This window comes from Sinocyclocheilus grahami, unplaced genomic scaffold (assembly GCF_001515645.1).
Source record: "Sinocyclocheilus grahami isolate Dianchi unplaced genomic scaffold, SAMN03320097.WGS_v1.1 scaffold1161.1, whole genome shotgun sequence".
Lineage (NCBI taxonomy): Eukaryota > Metazoa > Chordata > Actinopteri > Cypriniformes > Cyprinidae > Sinocyclocheilus > Sinocyclocheilus grahami.
The window spans coordinates 129,263-148,518 of NW_015506340.1; the positions used below are offsets into that span (position 1 = coordinate 129,263).

The 19,256-nt window shown below is 35.9% G+C and overlaps 1 protein-coding gene across 1 annotated transcript in view; it reads left to right on the forward strand.

Annotated features, from left to right (window-relative positions):
- The window catches only part of LOC107567464 (extracellular matrix protein FRAS1-like), a 136,529-nt gene that overhangs the window by 43,179 nt on the left and 74,094 nt on the right, over nt 1-19,256 (forward strand). Inside the window, exons 3-14 of the mRNA XM_016253145.1 lie at nt 1,694-1,801; nt 3,375-3,467; nt 3,881-4,040; nt 6,420-6,553; nt 6,764-6,847; nt 8,062-8,163; nt 10,391-10,582; nt 12,040-12,129; nt 12,797-12,835; nt 12,952-13,099; nt 17,444-17,590; nt 18,142-18,276. Of these exons, the coding sequence (XP_016108631.1) occupies nt 1,694-1,801; nt 3,375-3,467; nt 3,881-4,040; nt 6,420-6,553; nt 6,764-6,847; nt 8,062-8,163; nt 10,391-10,582; nt 12,040-12,129; nt 12,797-12,835; nt 12,952-13,099; nt 17,444-17,590; nt 18,142-18,276 (1,432 nt within the window). The remainder of the gene's footprint in view (nt 1-1,693; nt 1,802-3,374; nt 3,468-3,880; nt 4,041-6,419; nt 6,554-6,763; nt 6,848-8,061; nt 8,164-10,390; nt 10,583-12,039; nt 12,130-12,796; nt 12,836-12,951; nt 13,100-17,443; nt 17,591-18,141; nt 18,277-19,256) is intronic.

Sequence of the window (19,256 nt, forward strand, 5' to 3'; positions counted from 1 at the left end):
TTATGCTATGGAGGCTCTCTTTTTTTTTTTGCTAAAATGTTTGCTAAATGTTCTGTAATTTGTTAGTAATTATATAGCCTAATACAGCATGTAGGCCTATGCCATGCCTCATCTTATTCATTTTTGTTAATAACGTTTTTGTAAGCTAGTTTGTCATTGAATCTTACTGTTTTATTGTTGTTGTGCATTTTAATTAAAAATAATGAATCCATCTTTTTTTTTATTCTTAAAAGGTGAAAGGTGTGTAGATATAAGCAAAACAGACAATTATATTTTATTGTAAACCCTGACAAGTTCGTGAAATCGAAAGTGAAAGCATGCGAAGCCCGACTTATAACATGGCAAAAGAGAAACTCCCATTCACAAAATTAAAATCACAAATAATACTACTGATGAAAAAGAACGGGTTGAATGTTAACTACTTTCGTTTCCATATAACTATAAACTACGATAAAAGTTCATCAGCATGCATTGATTAATAGCATGTTGTAGCACAAAAAAAATAAATAAATAAAAATAAAAAACCGTGCTGTGCAACCAACTGAGAAAGTTAATCGCAAAAGAGCGACCAGTGGGAAGAATGAGTCTGGAGCGCTTATGAGTCTGGAGCGCTGAATTGCCCAAGTCCCCAAGTAAATTAGGTTATTAAATAAAAAACTAGCAAAACGAGTTGCGCGGTGTCCCCACCACTTTTCAAAGCAAAGTTACGCCACTGTCTTTCCGTAATGTTGGGATCAGAAGGAAGACCATGCAAAGATTGTGTTTTTCCACAACTTGGCACTGCACAGCGTCTTGTTGTCTTCTGAGCCATCTTTATCGTTTGGTTTCTGTGTAGACCTGCATTTACGTCTCTTGTTATTTACACTACATGCGTGAATCGGTGGGCGGAGCTAAACAGGCAGTGATGTAGAAGCAGACGCTGATCTTCTTCTGTGGAGGCGGGGTTTAGCCACACTATTACGTCATAAAGTGGCACATTCCACAACCTGTCGTTTTGGCAGATTGGCTTCAATACAAGACTGACGAGAAAGTTTGAATTCTGAAACTTACAGGATGTTTTTATAGTACAGTGACCTCTTAAGTGTCAAAAGATTAAGGCAATTTTGATTTCTCAGTTCATGACCATTTTTTTTAAAGCTTTAGCAAAGACCCTGTTTTAGGTCCAGTCCAAACTGTCTGTTTAGGTCTGCTACATTGACATAAAAGAGGCTCCTCCTCTGTTTTACCTATCTGATCATCCAGTACCCTTTTAAAGCAGTAGGTCCCTCAGGCAAGACTGTTAATACATTTTAAAATACCAAAGCAACCTCGTTCAGTCTTATCTGTTGATGTTCTAACATTTATTGTAGGGAATGGAGATATCTCGGGTTAAATGCATGATAACTTAACTATTTCCAATGGCCTTGTTTGAACAGTTTCAGCTAGGAATTTCTAACAAATACAATAAAAATTCTGAAGCTGTTTTGAAAATTGACAATTGTGAATGTTTAGTAAGAAAATGACTTTAGAATAATTATTTGAGCTTGGACACTGATCCCTCTGACTTGTTTTTATGTTGTCATCTCCAGATGTTACACTGTCAAGGTTTTGCTTTTTAATGCCGTGTCATTCCCAACGCATGCATCATGAACTGAGAGATGATGGCATTTGGTGGGCATGGATTTATGTCTTTGTACTTTTCTTCCTGTTATAGAACAATACATCATGGAAACCAGACACCTGTCAAGACTGCATCTGCTACAATGATATTGTCATCTGCAAACCCACTCGCTGCCAAAATCCCCAGTGTGACTTTCAGAGGGTAAGAATTAAGTATTTGATAATGAGCCTTTAAAACAGGGCAATAACACTGCTTGGGTAGATTAATGCATGGTTAGCTTTTTAGGAATGAAAGTGGCCAGTTAAACATTAATGCTTTTGGTCCAATTTATTCATTCAATAAAGCCACTGCTGTGTGTTAGTTCTTTTTGTTTGGAACTATTTCCTACAAAGTAACTGGCAGTATTGTGTCTAAATGTACTGTTTTAACCTCTTGTTTATTTAATAGTTCTTTCAAAAGCAGTCACACATTAACAATCATGCTGTTGATCTAAATATCAGCGTGGCTGTTTGGAATCAGCAGTGCTCTTGCGTGTGTGATATTGCTGAAATAGCATTGCTGTGATACTTAAGCTATAGGGATAAAATAATATTGGCTAGAGTGTTCATCCTGCATGGGCATCGGAACCACTGTATTTGAGTATCCATTTCGTGTTTTAGCTACAGCCTTGACTTCCACGCTGCTGCTTCCTCAAATCCATTCCACTTGGCTCATTCAGAGTCCATATAAATTAAAGTCCATTCCATGTTTTCACTACTCGCGTCTGCTGCACTCCCACGACACAGCAAGGTAAACAAAGCATCTTAGCATATCTGCTGCTCAGGTGTGTCTGGCTGTGTGCTCGCATAAAACATATCACTATGCAAATGATTAAACTGAATTTAATTATTTAAATAGTTTCACAAAGAGCTCAAAAGAAAATACACAAGTTTTGTCATTTTCAAAGCTTTATATATTAAAGTTTAATATTAATCGCTAGTTTTTCAGTGAATTCAGTGAATATATTATACGAGTTACAAGTAATTATAATTCATAAAATATAAATATATTAAATAATTAGGAGTAAAAGACTGGCAATTTTGTCTCTAAACTCCTTTCACTGTAAACTGCTTTAATTTGAAGCGAGTTTTTCCAGTTTGAGTTTGCCCGAAGTAGGCCTGAATGTGAACTTACCTGGGAAAAAAACAAACAAAACCGGCTTCATGCAACAGGCCTCTGCTGAGATGTCAAGAACATTTTGGTGTTATCTTATTGCATTAAACATTGCAAGAAATGTGTAGCAGTAAGAACAGTAACAGCGTTGTTATTATTAACTAAAAACTAAAACAACAGAAAAAGTTGTTAATTGAAATAAGGCTGAAATAAAATTAAGTAATAATATTAGATGAAAAATTCAAACTTGAAAAACTTGAACATAAATGAGAAATGTTGCCTTGGCGACTAACTGAAATAAAAATAGGTTGCAGGTGAAGTACTGAAATTACTAAAACTCAAACTGAAATAAGATTAAAGCTAAATATAAAGATTTATAAAAATAGCAAACGCACATAACAAAATTAATAAAAACTTAAACCAAATTTAAAATAAATCTGATCATTTAAAACATAAATATCAAAGCTCATTTAAATATTAAATAGTATCTAAATAACGCTAAAAAACACTGGTTGCAAATGCCAATATTTTTGAGTCCGTATTATGTCTCATTGCTCTTGAGTCCTAATTTCTTTGAGATGCTAATGCAACTGTTTAAATGTTTCTCTGGATGTTTTGCTAGGGTCAACGCTTGAGAATCCCACCCAACAAGTGCTGTCCAGAATGTTTTGCACAGTTGCCCGGGGTCTGTCAGCATGAAGGAATGGTTTATGGGGTAAGTAACACTGCTTATTATGACACCGCTCCAATGAAAGATGCTAAAAGCCCCTTTCTTCCCACTTTTGGTCAAGCAGCCAACTCAATGATTGCTTCGTTTTGTGCACAATAGCGTTTTTGGTTGTGTTCCACTCTTCCCTGACAGAGCAAGCTTCTTTTTTTGTCTCAATCATCCCTGCTAAAGAGCCACTTGGTGCCCTGTTTAAGATTCTAGCAGTGTAGCTTTCAAGTCAAGTAGCATTTACTTTAGGGAGCAGGCTGTGTTGGTATTGGGGCTCAGAACAATAAGTGATATTTGTGATATTCTGTTTGCACAGATTTAAAGATAACTGTGTTTTAATTAATTTTTGCAATCAACATTTCTCTTCATCCATGTCCTGATTTACCTCTCTCCTGCTTCCACTCACTCAGCATGACAGTCAGTGGAGTAATTCCAAATGTTCGGTGTGCACATGCTCTCATGGCAAGGTGACCTGTGGGCCACGTGCTTGTCCTTCTCTTAGTTGTGGGAAAGACCAGAGTCCTTTCATCCCAGATGGAGACTGCTGCCCTGTATGTGCTCACAATGGAGGTACAGTAAGCTGCAACTTTTTTCATGCACAACATGATGGGCTACTTGCAGTTGGTGAAAGTGATTGCTTTCCTCAACCATTGCTTCTGGTTTTAGTCAGTCATTGTATTTTACATTATGGAAAAAATTGGGTAACACTTTAGAATAGGGAACACATATCTATTAAGTAAGAGTTTTCCCTCAATAAACTCCTAATTTGCTTCTTATTAATGATTAGTAAGGTAGTTGTTAAGTATAGTTGTTATGGTTAAGGTAGTTGTTATGGGCATGCAGAATAAGGTATTAATATCTGACTAATCAGTATTAATAAACAGCCAATATGCTAGTAATATGCATGCTAATAAGCTACTAGATAATAGTGAGAATTGGTCCTTAAAATGAAGTGTTACCAAAAATTGTGAAAGTATGTTTAGGACTTTATGGTCCTGTAGAACACGAGACAACACATATCTTTACTCTTTATCGGTTCCTAAAGAACTACAGAAGAAAATGAGAATAAATTACTGTAACATAATGATATATATATATATATATATATATATAATGTTTTTTAAATTATTTATTATTTATGGAATACAGAAGAATAATATTTTCTTTTGTTTTCTCTAATTCTGTAATACTTTAGTTAATTTTATTATTTTATATTAGTTTTTCTAGGACAAATACACCAGATATTTGTTTATATCAATATTTATATATTTGCTCATTGATTGATCTCTGCTAATTTATAATTATAGTGAATCTGTTTATTTATAATATATATTAAAACAATATTAATGGTCACAGTGAAGCAAATATAAGCTACACCAAAACTTAATTTTGTCTTAATTTGCATGTTAAAGTCAACATTAAGGGGGGGGGGGGGTACAATGCTGTTTCATGCATTCAGAGTTGTTTACACTGTTAAAGAGTTGGATTCTCATGCTAAGCATGGACAAAGTTTCAAAAAACAATTTGGATGTATGACAGAGTATTTCTGTGCCAAAAATCGTACTTCCGGGTTCGTACAAGTTTCAGAGAGGTTTCTTCATGACGTAGACGAGGGTGGAACTCCTTATATGGGCATTTCTCCCGGAAGAGCGCGCCCGTGCACGCATCGACCAGAGCGAGAGCGAGATCGCGCCCATCAACTCGATTCATCCGGTGGCAGCGCTGCGCGGGACTTGCTCGGGAAGAATGTCTCCAATCCAAAGAAGTGTGTTTTTGGTTGTAAGGGAAAGATAACTTTATTCAGCTTCCTAAAGAACCCAGCGTTATATAAACAGTGGATCCAGTTTGTTTTTCCAGAGCAGCAACGGAGTTTCACAAGTGTGTTTGTTGACGAACGTTTTATAAGCAAGGCCCAGTTCGATGCTGGATTTGCACATCGTTTGATACTGAAAGATGGAGCGGTCCCAGCTATAAAAGATCCCGGTCATGATTTAGAACTGTTTTGTTGACAATCGGCGCCCAAGTGCTCGTCACTCTTTAGCTCCGCCCACGGCGTGCCTCCAGGAGCTCGGCTTTTTCCAGAGAGAATCGTAAAGCTGTATCTTTCTTTTATAAATATGATAAAACTAAAGACTTTTTGGAGATATGAAGGATGCATTACTACTCTAAAGGCACTTAAGATTAACATGAGATTGGGTGAAACTGTGTGTGTTATGCCCCCTTTAAATGGAAATTAACTAATTTCAAAGTGCATGTTACTGAAGTTACTGTAAACAAATCATCCATGCTTATGGTTTATTTTTAAACGTTTTTGACCTTATAAATTTTTATCAAAATGTAACAACAATAGACTTCTCTCTGGTCATGTATTCTCCAGTCGTTTCGTCCACTTAAACCTTGTACCTTTCTCAAGCTTACATTTAGATCTGCCTCCATCCAATCAAAAACCCAAGGAGAGAGCCAAGTTCCTGCTCTACTTTTTTTTCTTTTCTTTTTTTCCTCGATAATTCATTTCACTTGGATATACATCATAATACAGAATAAATTTTTAAAGATGTGTGTAGTTTCTAGTGGCCACAAATGGAATTGTGTCTGTTTGAGTGGATATAATGGCATGGGTTCAACCAGTGGAGTAAATTTGGGGCATGAATTTGCTCAAACGATGGCAAACTGGGGTACGGTCTGAAAATCTTTGAAAACAGCTATTGTTTCTGCAGTTTTTTTTGGTTTCACTAGTGGCACAGATATTACACTTCAGCTTTTACTCGCGTGCTGTGATGTTAGTAGCAGTCATCTGTTTGCCTCTCTTTTTTGAATGCTTTGCTGATTGCTTTTCTTAGCTATATGGGTCCCAAGAGGGTTTATTCTGCTTCATACTGTCAGAGACCAATGATGTGCTGGAAATTCTTGTTCAGTTTTGCAATTAAAATGCTCTTTTTGATTCCATAGCCTCCTGCTCTTGGGAAGGCCGTCAGTACAGAGATGGGGTGGAATGGACAACCAGCCCCTGTGCAAAGTGTCGATGCAGAAACGGTCACACTGAATGCCTGGTTGCAGAGTGTCAGCCTGTTACATGCAAAGCGGTCAGTAACAGCCCCGAACTGTGCCTTGTGTTTTGATCTGTCATGTCAGTAATAGTCAAGGCAAAACACAGTTCTGTTCGTCTTAATGTGTAAAACTACCACATTATCTCAAGATCAAGACTGATTAATCCTGTTCAGATGTTATTATGAATTGAAAGAGTTGTTCTAGCTGTTAAAAACAGCATGTTGATGTGCTCATTTGACATACAGAGTGAGAACCTGGTGGTCCAGCCAGGACAGTGCTGTCCTCAATGTGAGCCGAATCCCTGCATGGAGGCTGGGAATGAGTACAAGGTAAGCCGGAAAAGAGATTAGAGAAAGGTGAAATATGCACAGAGATCCAAGGCCAGAGATAGATCGAGAGTGACAGATGGGATAATGCATGTCTGTATTACGGAAGACCTTTTGAGGGAGGGGATGGTAAGTGTGGGTTAAAGTGGTGTGTGTGAAATGCTTGTCACTCTTGCTTCTGTCATTCCTCCATACTTCTTTCTTGCCTCATATCATCTCTTGTTCCTCCCTTCGTTGTTCACACCCATAATACTCATCATTCCCTCAACTGACTTTTCATCCGTTTGCGCACTCTCTCTCAATTTGCAGTTTTGGTCTGCTTCATTAACATAAAAAAACTCTACATTTGTATCGCCAAAACATTTCCAGCATAGCTGTATACAATGGAAAAGTCTGCAATATAAAAGAAGAAGTGTGAATACACATAGAATATTGAAATATTAGCAGTGCAAAAGTAAATAGTAGTAATTAATATTATATATATTTATATTCCTTGACCAAGTATTTAAGAAAGGTAAAGATAAAGTGTATGACTAAATGTGCCAGTAATACCAGTAATTAGCTAAAGTTTATTGTTGAAAACATGCATACAGTTCCTTTATAATACGGAGTTGTCAAAGCGCCAATATAGGCTCAATATTACTAAAGACATAGCATATTCAGATGATGGATAAATCATGTGGGGTTTTTTAATGGTTGATTCTTAAATTATTCCATTTGATCCCCTCAATCTGGAATATATGGTTTCATCCTTCCAGTAGTGACGCCTCTCTTTAGACACTCAAACTTCACAAGCGTCCCCGAAATCTCTCATCAGCATGTCTTTTAGGGCTGTTTCTCTGTTCACCGTGCTCTCAGCGATCACGTCCTACTCAGTGGAATTCAACTCTTTTGATCACAGTGGATTGTGTGAAAGCAAAGCAAGGATTTACAAAGGATAACATTCACCATTCTTTTCATCTCCGTCTAGTACTTGTCTTGTTCACTACAGCACTGGCTGAATTTGTCATTTATTTTAAATTAATTATGTGCTGTAATGTGTTCTGCTGCTAAAGCTTTGAACAGCTTTGAGATGCTATCTGAATTTTGAAATTGAATCGAGACATTGGTGGTGTAGCTTTGGAATTTTACATGCATTTAAAAACATAGTATTGATGGCATACAGTAGATGTTCCCTTCTCTCAGAACTGTTTTATTGTGTACGTGTGTGTTTTTAGCACGGCAAGCAGTGGCAGAGGGGCAGCTGTACCACCTGTGTGTGCGATCGCGCTCATTCTCGCTGTCAGATGGAGAAGTGCCCTCCTCTCCACTGTGATAAGGTCAGCAGAAATCCATTACACCCCATCACTTCATGTCAAAGACCTTTCTTGACCAACAAGCTTACTGAGAAGATCACAAAAGAGAAGCTGTTGGCTCACTGACTGTTGCCATTTACAATTTAATACAGTCTCACTTTGATTCTTGCAGTTTATGCTTCTTTGGTCTGAAAGTGACAGTTAGGATTTTTCGTCATCCAGGATTGTTTGCACCATATATTTCACATTTTGTCTGTTGCTTCGGGGTGTTTTCCGTCTCAGTCTTTTGCTTTCATGCAAAATTCATGATCTTATGTAACTGTGCTTTAGAACAATTCTCAGCAGGAACAGACATTTCATTTTTATATCTCACCTTAATAAGTGTGAATGCTTAAAGAGTGTGAAATCACCCCATTAAATGAAAATGAGGCTTTTATGGTTTTAGTTCATATAGCTAGAGTCTGTCTATATGTTAAAAGTTGGCCTAAAACAACAGGGACAAGCCCTTCAGTAGGTCCCGTCCAAACTCCTAATTTCTAATTTCTGAAACTTCCAAATATTTATTTATTTAGCCGGGACAGTGTTCATTAATCAACAGTAAAATACTGTAAATAAGCCAGAGTTAGCCCCAATGGCTAATTTTCATCTGTTGCCCCTTGCCAGATTTTAAAAAGGCAACCTAAAAATCTAAAATACAGTAAATTATCATACATAAACATACAATAACATTTACAATTAAACACTAAGGATAATAATGGTAGTATCATGAAGGAATTTTTTTACACATGATTACAAATATGAATTGCTTTTAACAATTTCTTTAATTTATGTTTAAATGTTCAATAATTTGTACTACTCCTTAATTCAGTTGGTAGAGTATTCCAATAATTAATGGCTCTAATTGAGAAGACTGACCGTCCAAATGTTGTACAAACTGTACAGCACAGTCTCCTCTAGTAGTTGCTCTTGTTACTCTGCCATTATTAACCTTCTGCATTATAAACTGGCATAGTGGGGGAGGTGCATTACCGTTTAAAATCTTAAAAATCAAGCAAGCATCAACCAAATGTTTAATATTATCAAAACTCAATAAATGATGTTTTTGAACTATATTGCAATAATGATAACTATTAGTCCTCTGATCAAATATTTTAAGCGTCTGTTTGTAAAGAGATTCAATTGATTTTAAAACTGTTGTGCTTGCTTGTGACCAACTCGTAAAACAATATGTAATATGAGATAAAATCATAGAGTGCATGAAGAGTTTTGCTGCTTCTATTGTTAAGCATGGTCTTATATGCCTGAAGTTAGCCAAATTAAATGTAATAATTTTGGCTACCTTTTTGGCATGCTTTTGAAATGTCAGTTGGGAATCTAAAATTACTCCTAAGTATTTAAAATCAGAAACAACCTTGAGATTTTCTCCTTTAACAAATAAATCAGGATGGGGAATCACTGTCGGTTTTTGTGAGAAATACATACAAACAGTTTTGCTTATGTTTAAATGTAAATATGAGTTACTCAGCCAATCTGAAACATGGACCAATACCTCAGTTAAAATGTTCACTGCTTGTTGTTTGTTTTTCGCATGCACATATAAAACTGTGTCATCAGCATACATTTGAATACTAGCAGATGAACAGACTAGCGGCAAGTCATTAATATACAAACTAAACGAGATAGGGCCCAGAATTGATCCTTGAGGAACTCCAATATTACAATTTCGGTACATTGATTGACTATTACCAAGACGCACACTTTGCTTCCTATTTGCTAAATAAGAAATCATCCATTTAATAGCTTCAGCAGAAAAATTGAAAAGTGTGAGCTTTTAAAGAAGTACCTCATGGTTCACAGTGACGAATGCCTTCTTTAGATCCAAAAACACTGCTCCCATTACTCCACCACCATCAAGTTTAGATTTCATGTTCTCAAGAAGATAACAATTAGCCGTTTGAGTTGAATGATTAGAACGAAATCCAAATTGCATTGAATGCAAAGGAGTATGTCCCTCATTCAAGTAAGTAATCAACTGTTTTGCGACACTGTTTTGTCAACACACTTGTAAAACAATTGTGAGGTCTTTAAATAAATATTCTGGGTTAAAAACAAATCAGTCTCTATTAAATGGATCTTGTCGTTTACAACTGATTTTTTCTTATCACAAACTGAGGCACAAGTAAAAATGATTTGATGTGCATTATAATAAGTGTGACATTTTATAATGTGTGCTAACGTGTGTTGTTCTCAGGGTCAGATGAAGATCAAGCGACCTGGGCAGTGCTGCGAAGATTGTGTCTCGTCTAAAGGCAGCTGCCTCTATGAGGGCATCGTCCATTACCATGGCGATATGTGGAATGGCACAGGTTGTGAGTTCTGTATGTGTGAACGGGGTCAGGTGCTGTGCCAAAGGGTCGAGTGCGCCAGAATGGAGTGCCCACAGGTATGTGTCCAAATTTTATAAGGATCACATTTCTGTGCAGAGCCATCAGCAGGGACACATGCTTATTCTACTCATTAAAAGACACAATTAACAAGCTCAGCTGGGGGGATGCCCTATATACTGCCATTACAAATGTTGATAATTATTAGGGCAAAATATGCCAGGCGAGTTTGAAACCTGGGGCACATTATCTCTGTGGCCATTTGTCCCGTTATGAATTACACCTTTATTCAATCTATATGTTCTCCGCTTCTCCATTAATCATAAGGAGCTTTGAAAGGTTGAGCACTGTGGAGATTTATCACTTAGTAATTGTACTTTTGGCCCAAATCCAGAAGTGTCACTCTAAAGGTTATTCTTTAGAGAGGAAACTCTGATTTTCACTAGGGTCATGGTAGAGTTCATAATGGAAGTTTGAAGGAGTAGTACACAAGTCTGAACAGAAAACTCTCAGGTTTTAAATGTGACATACATTCTGGTGTGTAAAACTATTACGCATGCTCTAAAAAGTGGTAACATGCAGTTATTTGGAGCTATTTCTACTTGTTTTTATACTAGTGCCATTTTCAGGATAGTTCTGTCATCATTCACTCACCCTCATGTCAGTCCAAACCCATACAATTTTTGTTCATCTTTGGAACTCAAATAAAGGTATTTTTATTATGATTAGAAGCCTAAATTAAATATGTTCATCATATAAAGCAATCATGTCTCTTCAGAAGACTTGGATTAAACTGCTCAAATATTTTACTGTGTCTTTTTGCATTTTTTGAGGCATGAAAGTTTTGGTTGTGTGGATAACCAATGGATGGGCAAAAAATATAAGAGAATATTAAAATATCTTCATTTGTGTTGTGAAGTTGAATGACATGAGGGTGGGTAAATGATTACGGAATATACATTTTGGGGTGAACTGCCCCTTTAAATTTATTTTTATTTTATTTTTTTGGTGATGTTAAATAACTTTTTTTTTTTTTACTTGAATTTAAACAATTTTAATTAGATGTTCTCACATGGAGTACATTTTAGGTTACTTTTTTGTTTCAGTGCAGTGGTTTTAAGGTCCTGCATTAATTAAAATAAGAGCTGATGTTCACTGGAGTCAGAGCAGTAGAGTGTCTGATTAAACAAGAAACACAAAAGATGCTTCTGTATCTTTTTGAAAACATTGATCAAACCTTCTTTCCCATCTGTAGCATATTTCACTGACATCTGCTGATTCGTCTGTAAGACCACCATGACTTTGGTGATCAAACTGTGTTACACAGAAACAACTAAAGATTCTCTCATGAATGTAAATGACTATTGATAATGGCCCCCTATAAAGAACCTCAGAGGTAGAATTGGAAATGTTATGTAATTACAGATTTGTGGCTCTGTGTCAGACATCTAATCATTCCCCTGGGGGTGTTTTCATGCTGAAATTAAATGAGCTAAAATTTCACACCTTGTGCCAGGGAGAAAAACTGGTCCATTTGCCTGGGAAATGCTGCCCAGAGTGTAGGACAACAACCAGTTCCTGTACATATTCACAGCCACATCAAAAGGTACAAAGCATGTTTCTTTAAATATGGGTTTGGTAAAACATACATTGATCTTATCATGCTTTATATCCATGTTCACATGTGAAATACATATGCTACCATTCAAAAGTTTGGGTTCAGTAAGATGTTTTTGAAAGAAGTTTCTTATTCTCACCAAGGGTGCATTTATTTGTTCAAAAATACAATAAAAACAGTAATATTGTGAAATATCTTTACAATTTGAAATAACTGTTGAATATATTTTAAAATATAATTCATTTCAGCATCATTTCTCCAGTCTTCAGTGTCACATGATCCTTCATAAATTATTCTAATATGCTGATTTGGTGCTCAAGAAACATATCTTATTATTAATGTTGAAAACAGATGTGCTGCTTAATATTTTGTGTAAACTATGATACATTTTTGCAGGAATCTTTAATGAAGAGAAAGTTCAAAAGAAATACATTCGTTTAAAATAGGCTTTATGTAGCATTATAAATCTATTCCTGTTACATTTTATCAATTGAGTGTCCTTGCTGAATACAAGTGTTAATTTCTCTCTCAAAAAATAAATAAATACTGAACCTAAACTTTTGAACGCTAATATACAAATAGCTTTTGATGGCAATGAAGAAAAAAGACAAGCAAATCAATACCACCACCATTCAAACTGTCTTTGTCCATTTAGGGGCAGAAAGCCAACATCAAGAGTTTTAGACGCCTCACTGTAAGTAAACATGAGAACTTGGTTTATGGTTTGCAAAAATTAATAGATGCTATTATAACCAATTTTTTTGTCTGAGCAAAAATGTCTGTTAACTGTTCTTGTGTCTCTGGTCTCAGAATCTAGAGAGCATCAGAGAGGGGCTGTGTCACGAGTGCCAGTGTCAGGAGGGTCATGTGACCTGTTACCAGCACTCCTGTCCCACCTGTCCGTTGGGCACTCTAACTATACCTCACCCTGAACAGTGCTGTCCGGATTGCAATCCAGGTGAGACCTGCGCATCTATGTTGGTGTTCATTTCCCAAACAGCAATGATGTATGAAGCTGCTGTAGTTAATTACCATGCTCTCTTGTGAATATATTCCAATATAATCAGTGAAATTGGGGTTATACTTTGATTTATTTACTTCAAAAGAACATTACATCATTCTATTCCCAGTTTAAAAGCATTTTTTTTATATAATAAAAAAAAACATTTCTGAATTGTTCTGAAAATCTTTCTTTATCAGCCCTCCAAGGAACAATTCCTGAACCATAAAGGCAAAACATAGTTGATCTCAGCGGGAGAGAGATGAGACCTATAGTATTAGATTATATTCTGGTTAGATAATGTGCTTATTTAGCTCTCCAGCACCCATGAGACTCGGGTCTGCTCTATATACTAAATTTCCAAGGTGACTTCAAGAGATGCTGCAAGAAGGAACATGAATCTTTCACTCTCTCTCTTTCTCTTGGAAAATACCATAGAGAGAAAGAAAGCATAATGTGTTTGTGTTTACATTTTGCTTTTATATAGATATATACTGTATGTTTATCTGAAGAGACAGGGTAAATTGTTTGGATGTTTATATGTATGCGTGTTGACCGTTTGGCATCTCTGTGTTTATGCTTATTAGATAATGCTAATGTATCTATCCTCTAAACGCAGCAGTCAGATAGTATATTTTCTCTTAAACTTTGGACAGAAATACGACTGTCCTGTTTACCAAAAACAAAAAAAATTTCTCTTATATGTTTATCATAAGCACTATTAATCACATATGGTAAGTAACATCTTGCGTGGTGATAGTGCTTGTTAGCTGGTTAATGTCCATATTTGATCAATACGGCAAAGACCGTGCGTATGCGTTCACAGCCACATAACCATTTGTTAACTTGTCTGCCTGTTGTGAGGAACAGAAGGAGCCCAGCATCAGTGTTTTATCAGCTAGAATGTCTGAGATATAATGACTTACAGTGTTACTGTGAGAAATGCTGTGATTCGGATTTGCTAGCTAGTGGCCGTATTATAATGCATTTGCACTCGAAACAAGTAGATTTTTCAAATCGATGGAAAGTCTCAAAGGTCCTTCTGGTAAAAAATGCTTACTTCAACTGGAAAATGGAGAGTAGGATAGTTTTTCACCAAGAGTTATTGATTCACACACCAAAGTATTTAATTAAAAGTGATTTATGAGGGAATGTCAGAAAATAATAAAGATTTAGAGGTTTCCTTTTCTCCCTCTGGATATGAGTCTGGCCTTGTGCTTGTAGTCCGGTCCAAAAATTGGGAATGACCATCAAATAATTACCATAATGCACCTTTAATATCCTACATTGCCCTATTTCCATGTCTCTTGCTCTGGCCTCATGGACAGAGCCAGAAACCTGCAGCCCAAAGTCCTTAGCAAGGGATTTACCAGCTCATTAGAGACTATGTAATTAATTCTTGTGCCAAGTAATGGCGCCAGAGAGAACTATAGGCTCAGGTTTCAGTTGGACCATGTGGAGAAGTTTTGAGTGCCTTATTAGTACACTAAAGACTGGGTGGGAGATTTGATGGTTAATTTGCATGACTATAGATTAAATTACCATGACATCACACAACCGGCAACTGCACTTCCAGGTTCTTTAGGCTAGCAGTTGTGATGGTCTTTTAACCATTATATGATGTAATAATATTTGTTAATATTAAAACAATACATATGGTTTAGAGTGAAGAAAAGCATGGTCACTAACTTTCAAAAATTTGGAGTCTAAGTTTTTTTTTTTTTTTTAAAGAAATTAATACCTTTATTTAACAAGAAATCAAAAGTGAGAGTCAAAACATTTATAATGTTACAAAAGATTTAGAGGTTTCCTTTTCTCCCTCTGGATATGAGTCTGGCCTTGTGCTTGTAGTCCGGTCCAAAAATTGGGAATGACCATCAAATAATTACCAATGCACCTTTAATATCCTACATTGCCCTATTTCCATGTCTCTTGCTCTGGCCTCATGGACAGAGCCAGAAACCTGCAGCCCAAAGTCCTTAGCAAGGGATTTACCAGCTCATTAGAGACTATGTAATTAATTCTTGTGCCAAGTAATGGCGCCAGAGAGAACTATAGGCTCAGGTTTCAGTTGGACCATGTGGAGAAGTTTTGAGTGCCTTATTAGTACACTAAAGACTGGGTGGGAGATTTGATGGTTAATTTGCATGACTATAGATTAAATTACCATGACATCACACAACCGGCAACTGCACTTCCAGGTTCTTTAGGCTAGCAGTTGTGATGGTCTTTTAACCATTATATGATGTAATAATATTTGTTAATATTAAAACAATACATATGGTTTAGAGTGAAGAAAAGCATGGTCACTAACTTTCAAAAATTTGGAGTCTAAGTTTTTTTTTTTTTTTTAAAGAAATTAATACCTTTATTTAACAAGAAATCAAAAGTGAGAGTCAAAACATTTATAATGTTACAAAAGATTTAAAATTCATATACATGCTGTTCTTTTGAACTTCTCATCAAATACTCCTAAAAAAAATGCATCACACCTTCCTAAAATATTAAGAAGCACAACTGTTTTGAATGTTAATTAGAAAAAAAATATTTCTTGAACACCAAATCAGCATATCATAATGATTTCTGAAGGATCCTGTGGCACTGAACGCTGGATCAATGGCTGCTGAAAATACAGCATTGCCATCACTTTAATAAATTACATTTTAAAATATATGAACATAGAAAACAGTTGTTTTAAATTGTAATAATATTTTACAATATTACTATTTATGCTGTAAATACCTTTGTGACCATAAAAGACCTCTTTCAAAAACATTTGAAATCTTACCAACCCCAAACTTTTTGAACAGTAGTGTATATGGTTTAGTGAAGAAATAAATGTAGATTAATTTCCACACTGTCCACAAAGCCAATTTTAACTTTAAAGGGGTCATGAACTGAGAAATCAAAATTGCCTTGATCTTTTGAGACTTAAGAAGTCACTGTTCTATAAAAACATCCTGTAAGTTTCAGAATTCAAACTTTCTCGTCAGTCTTGTATTAAAGCCAATCTGCCAAAACGACAGGTTGTGGAATGTGCCACTTTATGACGTAATAGTGTGGCTAAACCCCGCCTCCACAGAAGATGATCAGCGCCTGCTTCTACATCACTGCCTGTTTAGCTCCGCCCACCGATTCACGCATGTAGTGTAAATAACAAGAGACGTAAATGCAGGTCTACGCAGAAACCAAACGATAAAGATGGCTCAGAAGACAACAAGATGCTGTGTAGTGCCAAGTTGCGGAAAAACACAGTCTTTGCATGGTCTTCCTTCTGATCCCAACATTACGGAAAGAATGGATGAACTTTATTTTTAATGAAGATCCAGACGCCTCAGGAAGAACTTGGTCCTTTGTTCACTTCATTTTACCATAGGTTCGTTTAAAAACAAGGCACAATTCGATGCAGGTTTTTCACAAAGATTGACCATTAACAGACGATGCTGTGCGACTATATTGGATCCAAGAGAATGAATGAGTAATGTCGCACCACACAAGTGTGAGTAACTGTTTTTTATTACGTGGTCACTAGTGCTTTGTCTGTAATTACAGTTCGTTTGATATGTACTGAGTATTTATGTGTTTTTAACCACATCAGCGTCCATCTATGAAGGATTTGGCTGTCAAACATATACAACTGTTAGCCAATCATAGCAGTGGGCGTTTACTTCTGAGCTCTACAATCTGCCACACCTATTCAAACAGAGCGTTCTGATGAGGGGGTCAAAACAGGACAGAAAATAACCTATTACTTCTAAATAATGATGTTTTTTGGTTTAATTATAAGTGGACCTCAGAGAACAGTACAAAATAATAATAAAAAAGGCAGTTCATGACCCATTATCCCTTTAAATATTTTAATTTGTTGCAAGTGTGACAGGTTTTGAGTACTCATAATTGCTTAAATGCCCTTTTGACAGTGTGAATATTAATAATGTGATATTGGCTAAGATTAATAACAGCGTTTCTTGTTTTGTTTGGTTCTTTCTCTGCGTGTTACCCGTGAGATGTCTATTAAAGTTGTTTCCTGAATGTATTCCTTCGTCATGTGATTCCTTACTACAACCAAACGCATGACAAAAGCATTCACAATAAATGGTTCTTTGATTGTTTTGTTTGTTAGGTAAATTTGGGTTTGTGTAATGCCTTAGTAAAAGGAAAATGCACTGTCACAGCTGCAGGGCAACTGGCTCATTCTCATTAGAGCAGAGGTGATGTTAATGATGATCATAATTTAAGTTTTTAAACAGTAACTTTTTGTTTCCTCTGAGGAGTTTGACTGTTATTTGTGTGTGTCTGCAGCAGTGCAGTGTCACGAGGACTGTTTGACATGCTCTGGCACACCAGATCACTGTGACAGCTGTCAGGATCCTTCTGCCCTGTTGATGAATGGACGCTGTCTGCAGTCATGTCCTGAAGGCTTTTTCGCTCAGGGCAAATTTTGTGCAGGTATAAACATACTTTTTTTTTTTTTAATTGTGTTTTACCGTTATACTTCTACAGCCCACGCTGCTTTTGTTACACAAATTCCTGTTCACCTCTTCATCTCACTTCCTTTTTTTACTTTATCCTATTCCTCCTGTTTTCTCACCAACATTCACACACGTCTGGCCTAAACATATTTTTACACCATGGTATTTTAAATCCTCAAAACGCCCAGTGCTTTGGGTGACTTCCACAAATAGCTAATCCTATAGCTTTGTTGGTGTGTGTGTGTTTTTGTGTGTACTGTATGTGGATGTGCATGTACATGAGTCATGTTTGTCACAGTCATTTCAACAAGTCAAAACACAGTCCGAACCCTACACTGGAATGTCCCCTCACTTTGGAGGGCTATAGCATCATTTGACAAATTTCTTTCAGTCACTCTTTTAAACCTGATGTACAAACTCTCACACACCCAATTTCAATTAATGTATCAGTGTTTGCATAGTGTAGTCAATGCAGCCACAAAGTGAATCCCCCAGCCCCTATCACCCTTCTCTTTCTCTTTCTACCAGCCTGCCAGCCGTCATGTGCCACCTGTGAGAATGACTTTGAATGCACAGCATGTGGTGGGTTCTTTCTCCTCAGTGGCAGGCAATGTGTGACCACCTGTGAGAGAGGTCTGTTCCAGGACCACACACACTGTCTCAGTAAGTCAACTGCAGTTTACAGTTCATTCACTTTTATTGTCTTCACTTTCTGTGATACCGTTTACTTATGCTGTACTTTTATGATGCTTTCTTACCAACCTTAAACAAAGTGCATATATTGCATCTAACCAGGTAGCTGAATAGGAAAGATGGCAGTAATACTTAAACAATACAGTATCGATGTGCTTGTGGAGCTATCATAGAAATATTGCCCAAAATCATGTTATACATTGATATTTAAATATGTCTTTATAAATAAAAAAAAGTTAAATAGATATTAAATATAATGATGTATGTATATTTAATAATCATCTATATTAAATATATATACCATACTATTATTATTTTTAATTTATATAGTGTATGTAAATATATATTGACTACTTTTCAAAAGTTTAGGATTACTATGATTTTTTATTTTTTTTTTCAGCAAGGATGCATTAAATTGATCAAAATGAAAGTAAAGACATTTACATATTATAAATGATTTCTGTTTCAAATAATTGATGTTCTTGAAAGCTTAATCATCGAAGACAACTATTTTCAACACAGATAAAAATAAGAAGAGCAGCAAATCAGCATAATAGAATGATTTTCGGACACTGAATCCTGGAATAATGGCGGCTGAAAATTCAGCTTTGCTATTACAGAAAAAAGTGACATTTTTAACAAGTTAAAATAGAAAAAAATATTTTAAATTGTAATAATATTTTACAATATTACAGTATTTATGAACCTTTGAATGGTATATACTGTATATATAATTTATTAATTCATTTTTATTTATTTCCTCATTTTGATAGAATTTCATTGTTATTTATTAATTTATTGTTCATTGCTATATGATAATTGCGAAATGAAGCTGTATTTACTTCCTCGATAAACAAAAGTGCCCATTTTATAAATTTAGATGTGTACTTCCTGTTGTACAACATTTTGCGTCATGTTATCTCTAAAAAGTAAGTTTTTTTTTTGTTATT